Below are 22,452 nucleotides of genomic sequence, written 5' to 3'. Positions count from 1 at the left end.
GGGTTGAGAGAAGTGAGAATCTGAGTTCAGGTGGTTCTGGGCAGGTGTTGGCTCTGCGGTTGGGAGAGTGGGGAGGCTGAAAAAGATCAGGATGTGGATGGGCTGGGGTGACATTGAACATGAAATGGTCAAAGTAACCTAACACATTGGGGTCCCCAGTTAAGTTAGGCCTAGGACGGGTGTCCCCATGAATATCAATGTGATCTGTGAGACTTTCATACCCTTTGTGACCACGGGAGGGTGAGACTAAAGGTAGATCCAAGACCCCGCCCAGTCTGATACCACCGGGAGGGTCGGTGTGCCGGGAGCTGCTGCCACTGTGAGCTCTGGCTCAGGCCCTGTGGGCAGGAACCTGCCAGGGGGCATGTCAGCGTGTGCTTACTGCCCACGTTGCCTACTTGGAATGACTTGGTTAGAGGAAAACTGAAAGTGAAATGGACTGCGGGGCCAGCGCTTTCCCAGAACCAGCTCTGGCAGTGAAGAGAGCCTTGTCTCCCTTTGTGACTGGGTGAGTACCTGGTCCCTGTTTGGGCCCCAGCTTCTCTGTCCCTATGCTAAAAGGGTTAGGATGGACTGGGAACTAGCATGGTTGGTAATAAGAGCTTGGGTGAAAAAAAACTGTCCCTGGAGGACCCTCCAGCTTTGTTTCTGCATGCTGAAGCGCTCCAGCCTCTGCTGGGTGCCTGCCTTCCTGTTGTCGTTTGGGACAGGTGGACGCAGGAAGTAGCAATGCCCGGCAGTCCGCTGAAAGTCAGGCCTGAGCAGGGCTGTGGAATCCACAGGGAGGAGAGGGCTGGACTTGAGAAGATGTGGGAAAGTTGTTATTTATCATTCTCCACCCCCGCCTGTCCCCAAAGAGGAGGAAGTTCATCACATACATATATAGAGCCAGGCACGGCAGCTCCTGACACATGCATCATGTCCCCGAGATGGAACTGGACACCAGGTGGGCCCTGGGGCTGTGTTTGGGGGAGTGAGTGGGAGGGGAGGGGAGGGGACGGGGGAGAGGGAAGGGTTCTGAGAACAGTGGAGCAGTGTGGTTGCCCCAAGCCGTCCCTGTGCTCCCTTCAAAAAGGGACAGGAGGAAAGAGCTGAGGGTCCTTCTGCCCCTCCAGTTCCCTGGACGAGCCCAGGAGTCTCTTGGCCAGGGCTGTGTCTAGGCAGCAACCCCCTCTCCAGTCAAGATCGGAGCCTGGGTGCTGAGCATTCCCAAGCAGTCCCTACAGCTGCTGATCAGTGACTGTCTTTTCCTCAGACACCAGGCCTTTGTGGGTCCTGCTCCTGTGTGCCCACATCATCTCCCATGTGGCCAGAACCACGCCTGTACCTCAGGCCATCACAGCTGCCACAGCCTCAGCTGGGATCACAAAAGACCCTTCTTCCTCCCAACCCCCAACTCTCACAACAGCTAAGCGCTGCTCAGCATTGGAGGTGACCTGGCCAGAAGTGGAAGTCTCACTAAGTAAGGAACAGTTCTAAAGATCCCAGGAGAGCGCAATGGTAGGAGGGTGGGCTGTGGGCACAGAAGGTCCAAGGGGTTGACCCCCAAGCATACCCCCTGCTCTTAGCATTCCCCCTCTCCCACCCAGCATCATGAGTGTGGGCACACACCCAGCTCCCAAGATGGTCTATGTCAAATGGGACAGAATTCAGTCATAAGGAAAGGTCAGAAGATGCCCAGAGTCTAGACCGCAGTGTGCTGCAAGGCCCAGCCCCTCTTCTCCCAGCCCACTTGCCTTCTGGCCACCTCAGGGAAGAAGTGGCCTAGTGGAGCTGCCTCCTTGGCTGGGGCTCCCAGAGTTAGTGAGGCTGGACACTGGAAAAGGTCATCACCTGAACCAAGGACCCATTCCCAAACTCCTCTTGCTCAGCCCTGGGCCTCCGTTGTAGACAACTGTCCCTCCTCTTTAGCAAACTCGGCCACCTGGGAGGTGTGCAGACAGCACTGTAGGTCCCTGGATTGTGGGGACTGCAGAGCTGGGCAGGGTGGGCAGGCCACAGGATGGCAGGGGGAGGGTCTGCTCTACAGAAGGGCTGACGGCAGCTTGTGTCCCTAGATGGAACGCTGACTTTGTCCTGTACCGCCTACAGCTGCTTCCACCACTTCAGCATCCTTTACTGGCTGGGCAATGGTTCCTTCATTGAGCATCTCCCAGGCCGGCTGCGGGAGGGCAGCACCAGGTGAGGGGTGTGGTGGCGAGGCCAGCAGGAGGGAGGCAGCCTCTTGCAGACCTCTCATGGCCTTTCTTCTCCACTCCAGCTGGGAGCACAGGGGCACGAGGACCCAGCTGTGGAAGGCCTTGGTGCTGGAGGAGCTGAGCCCCGCCTTGCGCAGCACCAACTTCTCGTGTGTGTTTACTGATCCTGAGCACACTGTGCAGCGTCACGTCATCCTGGGCCATCTCCTGGTGAGAAAACTGAGGAAAGGTTTCCAGGGATAGGAGGAGCTCTGCTCCAGTGTGGGGAGGAAAGGGTGGGTGGGCTCCACCCACAGCAGTCTCTAGCTAATGACAAACAGTCCCCCAAGTCCCCAAGCCTGAGGTAGAAACTGCTAGAACTTTGGACTCCAGCAGAGGCAGCATGGCCTAGAGGAACGTGGCAAGAAATAGCCCTTCCCCCTTGACTCTATCCTTGTCTGCCTTCACTTTCCCCAGGCTGGGCTGAGGAGAGCTGTGCCCCCTACTGAAGAAGCCCTCCAGAGGGGCCCCTCTGCCTCCCCATCCTGACAGGTGAACTCTAACGCCTGGTTGAAATGCCACCTCATCATTTAGGTCTAGGCTGTCTCAGCTCAGGCCACATCCTGCAGCAACTTACTGTTATATGTTATACTTGTATAGGCACACCTCGTTTTACTGTGCTTCCTGGGTATTGCACTTTTTGCAGATTGAAGGTTTGTAAAAACCTTCCTGTGTTGAAGTCTATTAGCACCATTTTTCCAACAGCATTTGCTCACGTCATGTCACATTTTGGTAATTCTTGCAATATTTCAAACTTTTTCATCATTGTTATGTTTGTTATGATGATCTGTGATCCATGATCTTCGATGTTGCTATTGAAATTGTTTTTAGGTGCCATAAACCACAGTATCGAAGTGAACTTAATTGATAAATGTGTTTTCTGACTGCTCTACTGACTGGTTGTTCCCCATCCCACCCCGTCCTTGGGCCTCCCTATTCCCCCAGACATACGTACAACGTTGAAATCAGGCCAGTCATTAACCCTACAATGGCCTGTAAGTGGTCTAGTGAAAGGAAGAGTCGCTTGTCTCTCACTTTAAACCAAAAGCTAGAAATGATTCAGCTTAGTGAGGAAGGCATGTTGAAAGCTGAGATAGGCTACAAGCTTGGCCTCTTGCACCAACAGCCAAGTTGTAAATGCAAAGGAAAAGTTCTTAAAGGAAATTAAAAATTCTACTCCAGTGAACACATTAGTAGTACGAAAGAAAAGAGCCTTATTGCTGATATGGAAAGTTTTAATGGTCTGGATGGATGAAACCAGCCTACAACATTCCTTTAATCCAGAGTAAGGCCATAATGCTCCTCAATTCTGTGAAGGCTGAGGGAGTTGAGGAAGCTGCAAATGGATAGTCGGAAACTAGCAAGGAAAGCTGCCTCCCTAACATAAAAGCACAAGGTGAAGCAGCAAGTGCTGATACAGAAGCTGCAGCAAACTAGCCACTAAACAGAATTTCAGTGTAGTTGAAACAGTATTCCTTTGAAAGATGCCATCCAGGACTTTCAGAGCTGGGGATGAGAAGTCAGTGCCTGGCATCAAAGGGTCTAATGCAGCTGCTGGCTTGAGTTGAAGTGTGTTCATTTACTGTTAATCCTAAATCCCTTAAGAATTATGCTAAATAATTCTGCCTGTGCTCTGTTCTCTGCAAATGGAACATGGAAGCCTGCATGACAGCACATCTATTTTCAGCCCATTGTTGGAACCTACTGCTCAGACAAGAAATATTCCTTTCAAAATATTACTGCTCATTGACAACCACCTGGTCACCCAAGTGCTCTATTGGAGATGTATGAAATTAATGTTTTCATGCTTGTTAACACACCTATTTTGCAACCCATGGATCAGTGACTAATTTCAACTTTCAAGTTTTTGCCGTAGTGATTCCTCTGATGGATCTGGGCAAAGTAAATTAAAAATTTTCTGGAAAGGATTCATCAGGGTTTGAGAGGATTGACTCCAGTTTTGAAATATGTTCTATTGTGGGTAGAAGGCTGTCAAACAGCACTGCGCACTAGAGAAGTCATCTGGGGAAGAGTCGGTCAGTCAATGCCGCAGACCTCATTTTCTCATTTTAAGAACTTGTCGCAGCCATCCATCCCGATCGACCTTCAGCAACCACCACCTGTATCTGTCAGCAGCCAAAATCAAGGCAAGACCTTCCACCAGCAAAACCACTGAAAGCTCAGATGGTAGATAGCACTTTTTAATTAATGTACATTGTTTCTTAGAAATGCTATTGCACACTTTAACAGACTACAGTATAATGTAAACATAATTTTTATATACCTGCAACCCCCCCAAAATTGTGTAACTCGCTTTATTGTGATGCTCACGTATCACAGTGATCTGGAACCAAACCTACAATCTCTCTAAGCTACGCCAGTATTTTTCCCTCTAATAAACTGTCCAGGGATACGGGCAGAGGCTGCTTCTGGCCCACAACTGTACCTTTGTCATATCCCGCAAGGCCCACAGGAGCATTCATAAATGATTTTTCCATGGAGGCATGCTGGCATCTTAGAAAATTTAGGCCAATTTTCCCATTCACAGAACTTGGCCTGTTCTAGGAGTGACTATGGGAAGGAGCTAAAGACAAAACCATATTCAAGGGACACATGCCCTCAGAAAAGAGCAGCCCATAACACGCCATGAGCAGAGGTCAGCAATGGAGTGTGCGAAAATCCTCTGGCCCTAGAAAGGCCAGAAGGGACTTGAAAGAAGGCAGGTTTCAGAAGGCAGAGCGGGAACAAAGGTAAGCTCTAAAGAACCCAGATTTCTCCTTTCCAGCACAGATCAGGCGGCTCAACAGTCAAGGGAGAAAAATAGACTTTATTTACAAGTAATAACATTTAGAAAAGATCCATCCCTGGCCCTTAAAAATCTTCCCATCCATCCAGATCCCACCTCAGCACAAGTCTAGGGAAGGTGGGGATGAGCTGCTGCTGCTGAGGGCTACCCCCCACCCACCCCAGCTGTCCTGGAAGAGAATGTCCTCTGGGCAACTGTGCCCTTGGGTTGGATGGGAGCACCTGGGGGTGGAGTGTTCCCACCAGGTCAATGCCTAGTCCTGGGCTTTACGAGCAAGGCCCCCTGTTAAGCCTACCTAGCCACCAGGAATAGCAGGAACCAAGGCCTGCTTCTCCAATGGTCCCTTCTAGATCCAGAGGCTGAGGGGGACTGGCTGAGACCAAAGACCCAGCCGCTGAAAGCCATCCTCAAATCTTGTGATAGAGAAGTGACTTTGCTTTGCGAAAACATCAGGAGGCAAGGCAGGGAGAGGACCCAGACTGTCCAGACTCCAGGCCAACTCTGAAGACCCATCTGTTCACCTAGTGAAGGCTCTGGTAAAGGTCCAGATACCAGGCCAAGGTACACCAGGCATCACTGTCTCTAGGGGTTTGGCCACTGTTGGCCTGGAAGCTGAGAGAAGGCACTGAGGGACAGTAGAAGGACCAGGCAAGGGCAGCATCAGGGACATAGGTGGGCCGCTCACTGGTACTGGTCCTTTAGTGCTTTGCCTGGAAAAGAGAAACACAGTCAGTTGGCTGGATGAGACTTGTGGTATCAGCTGCACCAGCTGCTCCCAGAGCCCCCTGACTAGGATCCCTTCCATGGTATGGCCATGGACAGATCTACCTTCAGGTTACCAGTTGCTGGATGTGTCCAGGCAGCTCAGATTTTTTTTTACTAGGAACTGATTTGTCCATCTCTCTAACAATAAGCAGCTAACCAAGATCAGGAGCACCTGCTTAGCACCCAACCTCCACTGGCCTAGCTTGGCCCTGCCCTGGGGCTGCCCCATGCTTCCCCTGGGCTTCCTGAGGTGAACCCTCCCCCTTCCCTGTCACTGTCTCCACCTTGCCCTTGGCCCGAGGAGTGGCAGTGGCGGCAGCAACGGCGGCAGCAGTGGCAGCGCTGGCTGTGGTGGTGGCAATGCGAGGAGAGCGACGGGTCCCACTGCGGGTGTTGGGGGAGGCCTTAGACAGGGCTTTCTTTGAGGCCCCCCTCCGCAGGAGGCTGTTCCCAAGCTTCTTGGGCGTGTTGAGGATGTTGAAGGCCATGGACTGGCGGCGGTCATCCTGTGGGGAGGGGCTGTCAGATGGGGCTCACTGCTGCCTTTCCAGTGTCTCCCTTCAGCCCCCAACTAACCTGTTTGACAGCAGTTGGAACTGCTTTCTTCTGGGGCTCCGTAGTGCTCTGTTTTCGCCCTTCATGTCGGTCTCGGGGAGTCATGGGGCGTGGGAAACAGCTGGTGGGCTTCTTAGTCTATGGAGAAGAGGCCAATTAGGCAGAATCAGTCAGAGGACTTCACATCCCAAGCCAGGTGTCTCAGCCAAGTGGACCTTGGAAGTCAACTTGTCCAACCAGCAACACGTCTCCTCCACCCCCAAGCCAGAAGCCTCCACTTTCAAATCTGCTGAGCTGAACCTGACCAGGCAGACTGTCAGAATAAAACACAGGAGCCAATGTCGCCTACCTCAGGGGTACCAGGGCCCTGGTGGGGTTCTAAGGAGACCCGTTTGCGTTGCCGGGTGGTGATGCCAGTGCCCTCAGCTATCTGGGTTGGCTGCATGCTGGCTCGGCGCAGGGTCTCCTGGGGGTCACCGGTTTTCATCTCCTCGTCTGTGATGGTAGCCAGGCTCAGGGAAGGCTGCAGGGGGTGGAGGTGGTCAGTGGACCCCAGCTGTCTGGAGGTGCAGCAGGACTGCCCCACACTCTTCACTGGCCTGGCATGTGGAACAGCTGGAGCCTTCCTGTCACAAAAGGCCTCCCTCCCCGTTGTCCCTGCACAACGGCCACAGAGAAACAGTCCGGAACAGACTGCTCCAAGCTCCTGCCCACCCACAGTGACCACCCGAGCTCCTTCCCTACCAGCTGGTCCACTAGAAGCATCTACTCGCCTTCCTCAGGAGGCCAGAGACCCAGGGCACTATTAAATTAGGCTAGTCAGCAAGTGACACTGGGAAGGAATGTGGAGAGCAAAAGGTGAACCAGTCCAGCCAGGTCCTATGCAGGTGACCTGAGAGCTCACCCTGGACTCCAGGGGATAGCAGGTCTTCAGGTGTGGGGGGCAGACTCGGTTGCGTTGCTGCAGCTCTGCAATGCGGTTCCAGTCATCCAGCTGCTCAGGCTCATCCTGGCAGGTGCCCATGTAGAAACTGTTCCTTCCTGGGGAGAGCAGGAGAAGCTGAAGCAACGGGCTAGAAGGCCAGGAAGGCGGGTGGGTGGGCGGGTGGGTGGGTGGGTGGTGGGTGTGTGTGTGTGTGTGTGCGCACAAGTCTCCTATACCTCACCAGCCTTTGCTGCTACCACTCTGCCCACCTACTCGGTGAACCTCAAGCCCAGTAGCCCAGAGTCCTGCTCCTCTCAGAGCTGCAGGAGCAGGCCTCACTGCCGTCTCCCCGGAGAGGTCAAAAAGGGTCATATATAGGTGCTATGATACCAAGAGAATCTATACTAGAGGGCCAGGAATTGATACCCAGGGGGGTCGTAAAAAGCAAGAGACTCCCAGAAGAATCTAATGATACAAACTGGCCAGTTTGGTCCTCTGGCAGCCCCTCACTACCTGAGAAAGGCATGAAGGACTCTGGACGGCCTCTGAGCCCCACTATTATGCTGAGACCCCTGGGCCTGTTGTGCGAGCATTTCCAATTCACCCTTGCTGGACAGCCAAGGCCCTGAGACTGCAGGAAGGCAGCCAGGAACCTAGCCTTAGGTTTTTAAATGCTTGTCCTTTTGCTGTGCCACAGTGTGCTCCCAGTCAACATTTAGGTAGGGTTAGGGAACAGTCCCCTCACCTGGAGGGACCCCACTGGACACCCGGGCCTGGGAACGGCGAGCAGAGCTGCGAGTGGTGGGCCGGTAGCCAGGCAGGCTGAGCAGAGCTGAGTTGCCATCATCGGGAGAGCCCAGGCGGGCTAGAGACTGGGTGGAGGAGGTGGCTCTCGGGCCTGCCTGGGAAGCAGGGGCAGACTGTGTGCTGTAGAAGGATGAGTTGGCGCTGTCTGGCTCTTCCACATCTGACTTCTGGAAGAAAGGATGGATCTGTTGTGGTGGGGTGGAGTGGGCACCGTGACACTTTTTAAAGAAGCCTCCCGCTGTTCCCCCTTCCTGAAGCCCTCGGATCCTACAGCACGGCTCTGCGAGTTTCCACACTGCTCTGCACGGGTTCTTAGACATCTGCAGGAAGAGGGCTACCAGAGTGCTAAGGTGCACTCTGGGTGCTCAGGGTATCGAGACTCTTTTCTACCCACTTTTCCACTGAGTCTAGTAACAGGGCTTTGAGCAAGGAGGCGGGGGAGGCAGAATGTATCAGACTATTTTAGAAGAGAGATGGCAAAGAAATTAAATGGCCCAAGAATCAAAGAAATTAAATGACTGGCCCAAGAATCAAACAGCTAAGAAGTGGGAGGGCCAGGGCTGGAACCCATGGTCTCTCTGCTGAGCTAGTCAGGCTCATCCCATAGCTCCGGTGTCCCCCATCTCAAGCTTGCCAGGGTCCTAACCATCTCAGGCAGGGGTCCAATTCACGGCCCAGGATGACTAAATGCAACCAAAACAATTATAAATGTATGTAAAACATGAGAGAGAGAGAGAGTGAGTGAGTGTGTGTGTGTGTCACAATGTACTTAATGTGTGGCCCAGAGACGCCAAAAGGTTGGACACCCCTTGAGCTGCTCCAACTTCATGGTAGCAGAGGACACCTACACACACAAGTGCTCCCTCTACACCAAAGGCACCCCTCCTTCCCTTCCCAATCTCCTCAGAACATGGAAACAAGGGCTGGAGCCCCCTAGGCTGGCAGGCAGCCCACTGGCACTCACGACCCATCTCAGCTACCCCGGGGTTGTGCCAGGAGGCCCCAGGTAAGCTACAACTTCTCCATATTCTCTCCCTTCAGCTTGTGCAGGGTCAGAGCTACACATGGAGAGGACACCAGCCTTTGAGTCACTAGACAGGCACCCAATTACAGCCCTGCCCTTTTCTACAGAAGAGGCCTAAGATCCTTCTTAGAATCTCAGCTTTCCCTTCTGTAAGACATGGACTGGTCAGCCCTGCCTGCCTCTTAGGGCTATTTTGAGGACCCCATGGCAAGGTGCCCTTGAGCAGACAGGAGCATTACTGTCCTGCAGCCCCACTCCCAGGAGCCTGACCTTGGTCATGGTGATGTTGATGATTTGCGTAGTACGACGACGAGCAGAGCGGGTCTTCCGTCCCGAGTCCAGGAAGCTGTCTCCCAGGGAGTCCAAGCTGCTCTCCAGAGGTGGCTGACCCCGAGCAGGGATGGGGGTAAAGTAGAGACTTTCCAGGGACTCTACTTTGGGGGGCAGGCGCTGGGTGATGGGTGAAGCTGGCTCTCCAGGGATGCTGTTGCCATCTGGCTGGGTACGAGGCAGCTTGCTACAGGACAGAAACCTGCTGAGGTGCCATTCTTGGGGCCAAAAAGTATTTTGTTCATCCCTCTGCCCCAAAGTGACCAGTTCTTCCATTTATTATAAACAGACCTGGTCAAGCACCCCATGTTCTGACTTTTCAGAGGTACCAACGAGAGCCCTTGACCTGGGCTTTCCATCTTTGGTGAGCCCATCCACTCCCACAGGCCCTTTGAACTTTTCAATCCCGGCGACTCCCAGCCCTCTGCGGTAACCCAGACCCTGCTCTTCAGACCTATGTACCCACTGTCTCAGACACCTCTCTGGGCACCCACAGCTGCACCACAAGGAATGTCCCCAACTAAGCCCATCTGTGTGTTCCTCTCGTGTCTCAGCTAAGGGAGGCAGCCTTCACTCCGGAGGCTGCCCAGCTATGAACATGGGCACCATTCTACCTCCTCCCTCCCCTATCGAACCAACTGGCAAGTCTAACCACACTTGTCTCTGCTCTCCTGGCTTTCCCTGGTCTGCCTCATCTCCTCTCACCTAGACTGACAGCGACATCTGAGAGAAGCACCAGCGTGGTGACAGAAACAAGGACTTGAGCCAGGTGCCCATCTTGAAGCCCAGCTCTGCCACTGTGGGTCCTTGATCAACTGACTGCCCTTCGTGCCTGTTTCATCTGTGAAGTGAATTACTGTTTTTTTCCAAGTGCCTGTAACAGTGTCTGATACGTACAAATGTTAAATAAAAATATGTTTCCAGTCTCAGCTTCTGCATTGATTATAAAGCTAAGCTAACATGCAAATCTGCTCACGTACTCAATTTCCAACCCTTCCGAGGTCCCTCAAAGCACCAGCTTCCATCAGTGGGGAGTCCAGCTGGCTCTCCCAACTTTACTTCCCAGCCCGACGAGGCTCTTTCTTGGCCTTGGCTCTCACTGCTCTCTTCTGTCCACTGGGCACACATTCCTATCACTTCTTTCAAGACTCAAGAGTGACAGCCTCAATGAAATCTTTTTGTTCTGGGAATCAGCTTCCAGAAGGCGAAGGCACCACATCTTATTTGTCACAGCCCCAGTGCCCAGGATAGAGCCTGATAAACAGTAGCCTCTCAATGGACAACGGACCGCGGGAAGAAGAGCGCCTCCTGACCTGGTGATAGTGAGTGGGGTCCCCTCCTCACAGCTCAGGTCCAGGCTGTCAGTACTCAAGTCCAGCTGAGGCTTAGCCTGGGGCTCCCGGCTCTTTAAGGCATCAGTTGCCACCTGAAACTTGCCCAGGTCTCGAAGCTGCTGGTCAGCATGGGCAACCTGGGAAGCAGGGAGAGTGAAGAGAAGCCTAAGGCAGGGGTGGCTTAGGAGAGGAGGGCACAGGGATCTATTATGACAGGGTTAAGGGAGTCTGTCCAGCCAGATACTTACCTGTGCCTCCAGACTGCGCACCTGGGCAGTAAGGTGGCGGCAGGTCTGTTCGGTCTCCTTGGTCTTCAACCCAGCCTGCTGTAGCTCACGGCCCAGCCGCTCAGCTTCGGCCCTCAGGTCCTTGTTTTCCTTCTGCAGCTGCTCCAGGCCCCGCAGCTGCTCCTGCAATTCTTGGTTCTGCTGTTTCTTGGCATCATAATGTGTCTTAGCTTTCTCCATCTGTGTGGACAGTTAGGATGGGTGGGGGATAAGGGTGGAGGGTGGGGGACAGCAGAGGGGGAGGGCAGAATGGGCCAGGACTGGGCTCCTCACCTGCAGCTTGTAGTGCTCGGCTGCCTGTTCCTTCTGGCTTAACTGGGCCTGCAGCTCATTCAACTGGGCCTGGAGGCGCTGGGCCTCCTGCTGGCTCTCCCCTCCCTGGGCCTGGAAAGCATGTGATGTGGAGGGCTGATCTGGGTGACCAGTCTGGCTGCTCCACCCAAACCCACTGACTTGCCCTGGCCCCTTGGGCTCTATGGCATTTTCTCTCAGGAAACAAAAAAAATCCTTTTCTTACCACTCCCCCTCCCCTAACTTCAACTCAGGCTGTTTCTGGTGGTTCTGACAGCCTTATCTCCTTCGAGATCAAGCACAAACCGTCCCATTCTCTCTCCCCCTGGGTGCAGAGTACGGGGCCAGGTGCTCGAAATATGAGCTCTCAGGATATGGGAATTCATTTCTCCTCAGAGTGACTCTGGGAAGTAACTTTATCTCCATTTCAGAGTTTAAAAAAATTGAGCTCAAGAGATTTGAGCAAATTGGCCAGGGTCATAGAGACTAAATAGCAAAGTAAGGTCTGACCCTTGGTGCACCTGACGCCCAAGCCTGCGTGGGCGGATTTCTGGTGCTGGCACTGTCCCTTCTCCACACCAGACTCCTTGGAAACAAGGCCTGTGTCTGATTCTCAGTCTAGTTACAATGCCAGCAAGTGTTTAGTTTGTGTTGATACTGGACAGGATCACCTGGCCTTACCTCACCTACATCTCCTTTCGGGACCAGGAAGGCCCCTAAACGGAGTATAACACCACCTGCTTATCACAATCAAGACAGAGTGTGGAGGGACTACTTGGCAGGGAGCTGAGGAATCACAGCCCTCAGCTCCCACCAACTCCTGCGACCCACCAGGGCTCTAGTGATCCTAGGGCCACTGGTGCCAACTCCTTTGCTCCTAGCTAAAAGCTGTGAAGCCTAGGCTGCAAAAAAGCAAACATTAAATCGAAGGTGACAATGTTGAGCACGCACTACCCAGCAGCACCTCCTGCAATGGTGGCGGTGTTCCGTGTGCGCCCCGTCCAGCATGGCACGAGCCACAGGTAGTTACTGAGCAGAGTAAATGTAGCTGGTGGGATGGAGAAACTGAAATTTTCATTAATCTAAATAACCACACATAATTAGTGGCTACTGTAATTCACAGCAAAGTTCTGAGGGATAGAACTCTTCCTTCCAGAGTTCCAAGAAGACACACAAATGAGCCACAGGCAGGTCTCCTGAGGCAGCCAGGCCCCCGGGGATGCTCCTGTGCCTCCACACCCACCGCAGCCCAAGGACTTAGAGCACCTTCCCACCCGCCTCTGTCCCACCTTCAGCTTCTGCTGCTGCACCTTGCTGGCTTGGTCATGGTCAGCTAGCTTCTTACTCATCTCTTCCACCTAGTGAAGCAGAGGACGGAGAAGGGAAGTCTCAAGAGGCCTTCCCCTGGATGTCCAGGCAAATTATGGGGTATTCCCAGACCAGTTCCCAAAATTTTTAGAAAAAGAAACTCAGGCCCTTCCTCTAGCCTCCAGTTAGGGAAGAGCCTGCTGCCCAGGCTGGTTGGCAGGACCTGAGTGAGGCAAACCCACACACAGGGGCCGCCAGAGCCACCTGCCCAGGCTCACCTCCACCCCTGGTCTGTAGGGACAGAGGTCTGTAGCTGCCCAGGATTCAAGAGAATCAACTCTGGGGAGCTGATGCCTCACCACCACCCTACTGTGGCTACTGCCATTCCAAGCCCCAACCTTTCTGGGTTAGAAACAGGAACAGGGGACCTTGCCTGTGACTTTAGCAGACACACTCATCCAAAAGCCATCCCTCCCCACAAAAACTACCAAAGCAAAAGCCCACAGATGACCAGCCTTCTTCCCAATACCCACAGGCTGTTAGGGCTGGTGCTAGCAGTGTGGTTAGTGTGGAGATGAGACTGCTGGGAGACAAAGCAGGGGCAGCACATGTCCAAGCCCACCCCCCTCCCACAGACAGGGAGAGTAAGGGGAGGGAGGGATGAGAGGAAGCATCAGCCACAAGCGCCCCTGGCTCCTCCAGATTTCAGGAGCTTAAGCATCATCAGCAAAGGCAAGAGGCCCAGGCTCCATTGCTAACTGTTTGTATTCGGCTTGTTACCCTGGGCTCCTAGAAGGTGATGAGAGGAGGGGAAGGCTCAATTCCTCTGTGACTGCAGTCACAGTCACAGGCCTGAGGTGACTGCACAGGACAGATGACAGAGAAAGGGTGCTCCAACTAAATACTAGCTCGATAGCCTTGACATCTAGGGCAGCCCAGAGAGACCCTTGTGAGAGCAGCCCCTGACGCCCTCTGTCTGGCAGAGGCCCCTCCTGCTCCTCTCAACCTTGGGCCTTCTGGTCCCTGGACATCTTTAGTTCATGCTCGGGGATAAGGCAGACAACCTGAGCTCACAACCCTCCCTAACCAGTGAAGGCGTCCTTGCTCATCACCTTCATGGTGGCTTCTGTGGGAAAGAAAAGTGCTGTGCTGCACAAGGCCCATGGTCATTCTGCTCATCTTCCTCTTCACTAAGGACCCAAACATGGAAGAGAACTTCGAGATTTGGGAATCCCAAGAACTGTCTGCTTGTTTCAGATACGGGAAAAATGAAACCTACCCTACCCCTCATCCCTGACAAAGTACAGAAAGGTGGAGAGGCCGACCTGGGACAGGTGGGATGAGGCCTGAGAGAGGGCCCAGCACACTGCACGCCTGGGCAGCCTGGGCCTTGGATTCCATGGCTTGACCCTGCCCCCTTCACAAACAGTTCACAACGGGAGCTGGCGGAGGCAAGCTGCAGCCGGGGTCATGCACCGAGACTGGTCACCACTTAAGCAGCCAGCATTTAGCAAGAACCCCAGGCATTACCTGCTTAGTTTGCTCTCTCTGAAATACCTCTAGCTGTTCCACCTGTGCATGGGGAGGAGCAATGGAGACAGTGAGATGGGCACTGCGGATGCACCGGTCCTGCTGCAACACTGACCCCATTGAGAGTCTGACACTCCCCTCCCCCCAAGGAACCAGACTTCTAATAATTTTTTAAATGACGGTTTGGCTCATTCTAGTCCCCTGTGGCTCTTGGGGCCTCTACTGCAGATGTGCCTCCAGAATGGGCTTCGGTTTGACTCTCCAGGGACAGTCTTCAGGGAGGGAGAAGGCTACCGATACTTTTGTAGGACAACATGGGGTAACAGACTTGAACTCTGCCAGCCACCTCTCCTCCTCTGCTGCACAGTGAGTGAGCAGAGACAAGACACTGCGATAATGTGGGAGCTTAAGCCCTTGGGATGCAGAGGAAACGTCCCCCACCTCAGGTCCAGTCTTTGAAGTGTCATTGAGCAGATGCCTTACCTGAGCAGTGAGTTTCTGCCTCTCTTCCTGGAACCGCTGTCTTTCCTCCAAAACCTTGACCTTGGCACCCTCATACTTGGCAGTCATCACCTCCAGCTCCCGGGCAGTGCTCTGTGCTTCCCGCTGCATCTCACTCAGACGGGCCTCAGCATCAGTACGCACAGCTGCCAGCTCCTGTTCATACTTCTCCCGAGCCTGGTCCAGCTCCACTTCCAGAAACTGCCGGCCAAGACTGGCCCTCTCGCCCAGCCCCCTGTTCTCCTCAGCCAGCAGGCCATGAGCTTCCTTCAGCATGCTCAGCTGCTCTGCATAGCTGGCCTTCTCTGCCCGCAGCTGCTGGGCTGCTCGCTCTTGCTCTGCCACCTTCTGTCGTAGGGGCATCAGTTCCCCAAGCTCCCGCTGGGCCCGCATCAGCTCTGCCCGCAGCCCACCAGCTGCCTGCTTGCTTTGCTCCAGCTCCTCACGATGGCGTTTCTCAGCAGCTGCCTGCTCAGCCTGCAGCTGCTGGCACAGGTGCTTGGCGGGCAGCAGCTCACTCACCAGGGCCTGTGTGCTGGTGTGTTCGAGCTGCAGGGCAGAGAGGGCTTGCTCCTTCTGGAAGAATTTCTCCTGCCATGCCTTTAATTCCTGGCCCAGTTCCTCTGCTCGCTCTGCCTGTGAGGCCAGCTCCTGGCGAAGGTTCTCTGAGGCCACCCGTTGTTTCTCTGCCTCCTCCCGAAGAGTCTGGACCTCCTCCCGAAGAGCAGAGCTGCGTTCAGCGGCTCTGGCACTGTTGCTGGCTGTCTCTGCCTGGAGCAGACGCAGCCTTTCCTCCAGCTTCTGACTCTTTTCTGACTCAGCTACAACAAGCCGCTTCAACTCCTTGCTCTCACCCTCCTTCTCCAGGACCTGGCGGTTCAGGATAGACACCTCCTCCTCCAAGCTGCTGATGAGGCTGTTTTTCCTCTCAGCCTCCTGCTGGCCCCGGGCCACCTGAGCCTTCCACTCATCTTCAGCCTTGGTGTGGTCTTGGGCCTTGTTGCGGAGGGTGGCCAGCTCCCTTTGTGCTGAGGCTAAAGTGTCCTTACTGCGCCCCAGCTCCTGGACCTTCTCCTCTAACTGGCCCCGCAAAGTCTCCAGAGCAGCAGCTCGCTCCAGCTGGGAGGTACGCTCAGACTCTAAGCTGCGCTCCAGCCTGGAAGCCTTCTCCTGATGCTCATGGCACTGCTGCTCCAGCTTGCTCACCTCTGCCTGCAGAGCCTCCAGGTCAGGGCCTCTTCGCTTGGTCTTTCCAGAAGCCTCAGACTGGGCTCCTGACCCAGAAGTGTCTTCCCCACCAGCTGTCCCTAGAGACTGCTGGTGCTCCTCCTCCTTGGCCAGCTGTTTCTTCAGTTGCTCCACAGTTTGGTGAAGCTTCCCCAGCTCCACTCTCTGGGCTTCCTCCTGCCCACGAAGCTTGGCCAGCTCCTGGTCCTTCCCTTCCTTTTCCCTCAAGGCATGGGCCAGTGCCTCTTGCAGGGTAGCAAACTCCACACGCTGCTCATTGAGGGCATTCTGCAGCCGCATCTCAAGCTCTGCCTTGGCAGCCTTCTCCAGTACAAGGTCGGCTTGGGCTCGGCCCCGCTCCTGGGTCAGCCGGGCCACCTCCCGCTCCTGTTTCCCACGCTCCTCCTGCTGCTGTCCCTGGCTCTCCATCAGCGCAGCCCGCAGCCTCTCCAGCTCACTGACCATTTGCTCTGCCTCACGCTCCATGGCCTGCAGTGCAGCCTGTGTGCTGCAGAACTGACGTCCCTCCTGCTCTTCCAGCCACTCTGATTCTCTGTCTCCTGCCCTTGGGGGCTCCTTGAGCAGCTCACAAGAGGTTGTTTCCTGCTGTTCACCTGCCTTGCGCACCAAAGCCTCCAGGCGGGCCACCTCCTTGCTGGTGGCAGCCATCTTCTCCTGCAGAGTGGAGAGGTCATCTGCAAGTTTCTGGGCCCTGACCTCCTTCTCCTGGACCTGCTGGTGGGCTCTGGCCAGGCTGGCATGGAGCTGGGCTAGTTCACTCTGCTGCCGGCCCATCTGGAGTTCGCTGTGGGCTTCTATCCCTGCCACCTTCTCCTTTGCCTCCTTCAGCTCCTGGCGGGCCTTCTCACATTCTTCCTTCAGGGTCATCAGCTGTTCCTGGAACACGGCACCATACTGGGCCTCCTCTTGCTGGCTATCCTCGTACCGCTTACGCCAGGTGGCCACCTCCTTCACAAGCTGCCCACACTCACTCTCAGCCTCACGTTTGGAGGCTACAGCCTCTGCCAACTCCCGCCGCAGGGCTTCCATCTCAGCCTGATGGGCCTCTCCAAGCTGCTGTAATCGAGCCTCCAGCCCTTTGCGCCCAGCCTTCTCTTCTTCTAGCTCCTTCCGTTCCTGCTTATGCTGCTCCACCAGGCTTCGGGTCTCTGCCTCTAGCTTGGAGATACAACGCTGCTGCTCTTTCAGGGCGTCCGCAGCCCTGCGCTTCTCCTCTTCAAGGCTGCCCTTGGCAATCTTCAAGGACTCCTCAAGGGCCTGGGCCTGCTCCTGGAGCTGGTTCTTCTCCTGGGCAACCTTTTCTCTCTCAGTTGCTTTTCGCTGCTCAGACTTCAGCTGGGCCTTTAGCTCTGCTACCTGGGCCTGGGTCTCACACTCCTCCTGGCGGGCTGCCTCAATGCAGGCGTGGAGTTCCTCCACCTTCTGGCTCAGCTCTGCTTTCTCCCGTTGGGCCTGCGTCACTGAGGTCTGGGCACTGTCCCGGGCTTCATTAGCAGCCTGAAGTTGCTGTTGCAGGACCTCTAGCTTGGCAGCCTTCTCCTTCTCCAATGCCTCTACTTGCTGGAGGGCTGAATCCCTCTCCCTTAAGGAGGCCTCCCGCTCCTCAGCAGCAGTGGCCAGTTGCTGAGCATGGTCTCGCCTGGTGGCCTCCAGCTCCTTGGCAGTCTCCTCTAACTGCTGCTCCTTCTGCTTCAGGGTGGTGCTGAGCTGTTCCACCTGGTGGCAGAGGTCCTGGGAGGCCTGTTCTTGCTGTTGGATGGTCTGTGTGAGCTGGGCCTGTTCCTTTTTGGCCTGCTGTTTTAGGCCTGCTAGGTCTTGATTCTGTTGCTGGAGAGTGGCATTGAGGGTGGTGAGCTCAGAGGTCAGCGTGGCCACCTTGGCTGACAACTGGGCCTCCTGAGCCTGGGAGGCCTGCTCCAGCTCTTCCTTGGCCTGGCTGACATTGGACAGGGAGCTCTGCAGCTCCGCAATCAGGCTGGCCAGCTGCTGCTTTTCTTCTTCAAAGTGGCCCCGCTCCGCAAGCAGCTTGGCTTCCTGCTGGCCCTGCTCAGTCTCCAGAGCCTCCACCCTGGCTTGGAGTTGGGTGTTGTCTGCAGCAAGAGTGGCTGCCTCTTGCTTCAGGGTTTCCAGCTGGTGAGAAAGACAGAGACAAACTGGAATCAGCATGACTCCTCAGGCACCATGGCCCCTCTGGGAACCGAGGGTTGCCTGGAACCTTAACATACTGAACACGAGCCCACACCAACCCCAGTGCGCAGCACACAGGTCTCATGGCTGCCCTTGCGCACTCCTACCTGCAAGACATCACCCAGCACCTCGCCCTTCTCCTGGAGTGGGTTCTCCTGCAGACGGGCCAGATGTTCTTCCCGCTGTGAAAGTTTTCCCTGAAGGATTTCATTCTTCTCTTCAAGGCATTTCTGGCAGTAAAACAAGAGACCCATGTGAAGAGAGGTAGAACAGGCACCCAATGACCCCACAAGCTCTTGTGAACATCATCATAACAAAGGAGCCTACCACCTTGTAACCAAGATCTCCTTTTGCCCTCGCCTAGAAAAACCTCTCAGAAATCATGGAGCTGGGACCATGAGGGGCCTGACTTTCTAGCTCTAGTTCCAGGGCTAAATCAAGTCATGTGACCTGCTGTTTTCTTCTCCAAGGCCATAGAGTGTACTTCAAATTTCCTTACTGTATACCCTTCCTCAGAGTAATCTTGGTTTCCAGCTGATCCTAACACCCACCCACCTTAAAAACACCCTGAGTCTCTGGAATCAACAGCAGCAGCCACAGCACGGACCCCTCCCACACCCCTACTTCCCCTCGCTACCTGCTAAGCACCTACAGCAGGCCAGGCACTGTGTTGGGTGCCTCCCTGAATTTCTAATCCACACAACAGATCCAAGAGGTAGCTACTGTCCCTCTTTTAGAGAGCAAGAATCTGAAGCTCAGATGTTAAGTGCCTTGCCCCAGAGCTATATGGGTAATAAGTGGCAGAGTGGAGTTCCTAGTAACAGCAGTAACAGCAACTAATTCACTGACAGCTTACTTTGCACCACACCATGTGTTAAGTGCTTTCTATGTATTATTATCTTACAATGGTTGATGAGGCAGCTACTCGTTCTTTTTCCCATTTTCAGGAAAGGATGCTTAGAGAGAAGGAGATCAAGTAACTTGTCCAAGATCCACACCTTGTAAATAGCAGAGACAGGATTCAAAGGTGTATTGGACTGACAAGCCCACAACTTTTCCATTATAGCACACTATTAAACCTTGAACAGAAGCCAGCTTAATTCCCAAAGGCCCAAAAGAAGAGAGTAGCAAACAGAATTTAACTTTGAACATGTGATCAAGATGGTGGCCCTAACAGCCCCAAAGCAGAGGGTTACCTTGTCCTGCAGGGCTGTGCTGAACTCCTTCTCAAGATGGGCCTGCTTCTCCACCCACTCCTGAGTGGCCCTGCTGTGCTCCTCTGTCAGGTCGTTGAGGGCACCCTGTAGCTGCTGTAGGTGACTGGCAAACTCACGCAGCTGAGACAGACAGACGGAGAGCCCCGTCACCCAGGGTCAAAACTGGCACCGCCTCTGCCATTTGCTCCCTGAATTCCAAGAGCTGATGCCTCTGAAGGTCCTTTCCACTGTCCTCACACCAATCACATGGAGTCACATCCCTAACTCAGGACTGCAAGTCAAAATTTAAAGCCATAACCCAGTCCCTGGCAGCAGCCAGTTATGGGACAAGGAAAGGGGCAAAGTATGCAGGTCTCTGGAGAGATAAGAGCATAGGACAGGTGCCAGGGCGTACTTCTCAACCTCTCTTGGGGAACTGTCCAGAAACACTCAATCCTAAGGGGCCTCTAGGTAGGGGACAAGTCCACCCCCCCCCAACAGGCACCTTAAAGGAAAGGTCTCCATTCTCCTCAGAAAGTTGGTTAATTTTGCGATCCATCTGGCTCTTCTCTGTCTTCAGGTCCTGGCACTGCTTCAGCGTTTCATGAAGCCGCACAGTGAGGCTATGAGACGAGGGAGCAGTGATAAAAGAGTGTATCCCCCATGGGTACAGAGTGGAGCAGGGGCTGGGAAGGTAGGTGAAGAGAACTCTACCTCTCATTCTTGCCACGGAGCTCCTCAAGCTCCCTGGGCTCCAGCGGACTGGCCGCCTGCTTCTCGCTCAGCAGAGCCAGGCGGTCAATGCGCTGCTGCATCATGGCTATCTGTGCATCTGGCGCAGGGAAGGGGAGAGGAGAGGAGAGTCAGCGCAGAACTAAGGGGAGGAGGGAGAGCAAGGAGGAAGCCATCTATGGGAAAAGGGCGATGGAGGCAAGGACATAACCAACATCTAGGTCAGCCTGACAGGCCGAGGGCCAGCAGAGGGGACAACACAAGGAGGCAGAGGGGCCATTCCTCAGACAAGCCATGGGTTCCCCGGACAGAAACCCCAGACGCTGCCTACGTATACGTATCTGCGACGTGCTAGGCACCCACCCCTCTCAGTGAGGAGCTTGCGGTTTTCAGCCAGCTCTAGCTCCAGCTCATCTCTATTATTTCTCTCATCTGCAAGCTGCTTCTTCAGCCGTCTCATCTGGAATTGTGGCGTCTGCAGGATGTCTCCCATGGGGGAGGCTGGAGAACCTGAGAGGAAGCTGAGGAAAGAGATGGCTCAGATGCCATGAGCCTGAGATACGAGGCCTGAAGTGACCAGAAACAGGCAGGAATGGGGCAGCAGTGTGCTGTGGATGTGAGCGCTGGCTGGGAGGCCCAATGCACGGGTTATGTCCACAGTGCTGACTCATGTCCCATGACATGACCTTGAAAAAACCCTTCTCCTTTCTCCAAGCCAAAAAAAGGAGGGTGAGGGGAAGAGAGGGGAGATGAACTTTCCTGACATCTGCAGATAGACACCGAGAGAAGGGACTTTCGTGTAATCGACAAGGGAAGGGATTCCATAAACAGGGAACAGCCTCTGAGAGAGCCCTTCTGCCCAAGGCAGATCCCACCTCCCCCCCCCCAAATAGCACTGCAGCAGGTGAGGACCTCCCAGAGCTACAGGATGCTGCAAGCACTCTCTGATGATGTAAGGGGCTGCTCAACGGCTCAGTCTCTAGGATGGCGGGACTTGAGGACTGGGTGTTGAGGCCCTGTCCCAGGAATGAGGCGCAGCACATACTTGTTCCCACTGGAAGAGGCAACCTTCTGTAGCTCCAGAAAGCGAACCTCCCTCCTGGCCTGGTGGCTGGGTGGGGAGAGCTCTTCAGAGATGGTGCTGGAAGGGACTGGAGCTGGAGGGGGGAGCAGACAAATCACAGGTTAGTAAGAGGGTGAATAGAGCTGCATCTTTCCAATGCAATTTGAACACCTGCCTTAGTGGGAGTGAATTTTCGGACACTTACATGAGAGCTACAGGGGGCAGCCACTAGGCAGAACCTGAGCAGGATCTCCTCTCAGCCCCCACGACCTCTTGGGTCACAACCACTGGCCTCCTTTCTGAAATCGTGCAGCGCCAGCACATCTTTCTCAAAACCTTCTGTTTCCTTGATTCCACGGCCGCTTTCACATGGTTCTACCTCTGAACACCCGCTCTTAGTCTCCCTCACCTGCTCCTCCACTCACCCCGAGCCCCCAGAGTTCGGATGTGGCCTCCTTGCTTTGCCCGCAGCGCCAACAGTTCAACGGCCAGCCATACACTGATCTGCAAACTCAGAACCTGGCCCAGAACCTTTCCCCCCACATTTCCAGCTTCACCTGAAAGGCTCACAGGGAACCTGAATATGAGGAACATCAGATTTAGCAGCTGGACAAGAATTAGCCTACACCCAAAGGCTGACAGCCCATCATGAGTAGACGGCCTCTTCATTAGAAGAGAAGGACTTCCAGCAGACATTTGGCAGATTCAGTACCTCTGTTCTAGCAGTTATTCCTCACCATACCTACTGGTTTATGTATCTGCCTTCCCACCTAGAACAAAAGCTTCGTGTGGAGGGGGAAAAAGCTATCTCTTAAGACTGTACTCCTAGCTTGTACACCTGGAGTAACGATTATTTAAAAATTGAAGAACAAAAGAGGGGTGTGTGTGTGTGTGTGTGTAGCAGGGAGATCAAGGAGAACCTAAGAGCAGATATGATCACTTCTTTAAAAAGTCCCGCCTGGTGGCCAGGAGAAGTTCTGTAGGAACCAGGATGACGGCAACAGGATCCAGAAAGCAACCTCCTCCATTAGTTTTCCTGAGCACCAACTCTGCGTCTTATTTTGGGGCCAGAAACAAGCCCCGAAGGCACTTCTCAGGATCCTAGCAGCACCCAGCTCAGACAGGAGGGGATCCTCAGGAGCACTTCCTACCTACCTTTTTGCAAGAAGTTCTCTAGGTCCTCATTCAGGTTTAGTCCATCCTCATGGTCCAGAACAAACTTGAGAACGGCGGCCAACTCAGACTAAGCCATGGAGAGAAAGAGCAATACTTAGGTGTTAGGGAGACCTAAAGGGACAAAGGGCACCACCCCAACAGTGCCAGCCC

The 22,452-nt window shown here is 54.3% G+C and overlaps 2 protein-coding genes across 7 annotated transcripts in view; one reads left to right on the top strand and one right to left on the bottom strand.

The window, feature by feature from the left end:
* Positions 1 to 829: 829 nt before the first annotated feature.
* IL18BP (interleukin 18 binding protein) lies at positions 830 to 4,663 on the top strand. The gene is made up of 5 exons (XM_037068681.1): positions 830 to 946; positions 1,256 to 1,462; positions 2,058 to 2,181; positions 2,261 to 2,408; positions 2,655 to 4,663. Exons 1-5 carry the CDS (start codon positions 919 to 921, stop codon positions 2,724 to 2,726), a joined length of 579 nt encoding a protein of 192 aa, XP_036924576.1. The 5' UTR covers positions 830 to 918; the 3' UTR covers positions 2,727 to 4,663.
* A 381-nt stretch (positions 4,664 to 5,044) lies between these two features.
* The window catches only part of NUMA1 (nuclear mitotic apparatus protein 1), an 81,056-nt gene continuing 63,648 nt past the window's right edge, over positions 5,045 to 22,452 (bottom strand). For 4 of the 6 annotated variants that reach the window (XM_037068672.1, XM_037068674.1, XM_037068673.1 and 1 more), the window contains exons 7-26: positions 22,282 to 22,369; positions 21,109 to 21,220; positions 20,427 to 20,584; positions 20,046 to 20,163; positions 19,837 to 19,954; positions 19,332 to 19,472; positions 18,243 to 18,365; positions 14,683 to 18,078; positions 14,200 to 14,241; positions 12,651 to 12,719; positions 11,344 to 11,454; positions 11,032 to 11,250; positions 10,763 to 10,920; positions 9,390 to 9,636; positions 8,034 to 8,262; positions 7,268 to 7,404; positions 6,713 to 6,919; positions 6,385 to 6,501; positions 6,093 to 6,314; positions 5,045 to 5,753 (exon numbers count right to left, since the gene is read on the bottom strand). In XM_037068672.1, the coding sequence (XP_036924567.1) occupies positions 5,742 to 5,753; positions 6,093 to 6,314; positions 6,385 to 6,501; positions 6,713 to 6,919; positions 7,268 to 7,404; positions 8,034 to 8,262; positions 9,390 to 9,636; positions 10,763 to 10,920; positions 11,032 to 11,250; positions 11,344 to 11,454; positions 12,651 to 12,719; positions 14,200 to 14,241; positions 14,683 to 18,078; positions 18,243 to 18,365; positions 19,332 to 19,472; positions 19,837 to 19,954; positions 20,046 to 20,163; positions 20,427 to 20,584; positions 21,109 to 21,220; positions 22,282 to 22,369 (6,024 nt within the window). In that variant the 3' untranslated portion in view covers positions 5,045 to 5,741. The remainder of the gene's footprint in view (positions 5,754 to 6,092; positions 6,315 to 6,384; positions 6,502 to 6,712; positions 6,920 to 7,267; positions 7,405 to 8,033; positions 8,263 to 9,389; positions 9,637 to 10,762; positions 10,921 to 11,031; positions 11,251 to 11,343; positions 11,455 to 12,650; positions 12,720 to 14,199; positions 14,242 to 14,682; positions 18,079 to 18,242; positions 18,366 to 19,331; positions 19,473 to 19,836; positions 19,955 to 20,045; positions 20,164 to 20,426; positions 20,585 to 21,108; positions 21,221 to 22,281; positions 22,370 to 22,452) is intronic. The other 2 variants (XM_037068675.1, XM_037068676.1) reach the window with 2 other exon arrangements.

The sequence above is a fragment of the Sturnira hondurensis genome, unplaced genomic scaffold (assembly GCF_014824575.4).
Source record: "Sturnira hondurensis isolate 20B ecotype Veracruz unplaced genomic scaffold, ASM1482457v3 Scaffold0017746, whole genome shotgun sequence".
Taxonomy (NCBI): domain Eukaryota; kingdom Metazoa; phylum Chordata; class Mammalia; order Chiroptera; family Phyllostomidae; genus Sturnira; species Sturnira hondurensis.
The sequence above is the reverse complement of the archived record's forward strand: the minus strand, read 5'-3'. Positions and strand labels throughout refer to the sequence as shown.

Bases quoted from the DNA above. Each gene is read 5' to 3' on its own strand.
- IL18BP (XM_037068681.1), top strand. From the start codon at position 919: ATGTCCCCGAGATGGAACTGGACACCAG. The intron at 947-1,255 runs GTGGGCCCTGGG...TCTTTTCCTCAG, and splicing joins GAGATGGAACTGGACACCAG to ACACCAGGCCTTTGTGGGTC. The intron at 2,409-2,654 runs GTGAGAAAACTG...CACTTTCCCCAG, and splicing joins TCATCCTGGGCCATCTCCTG to GCTGGGCTGAGGAGAGCTGT.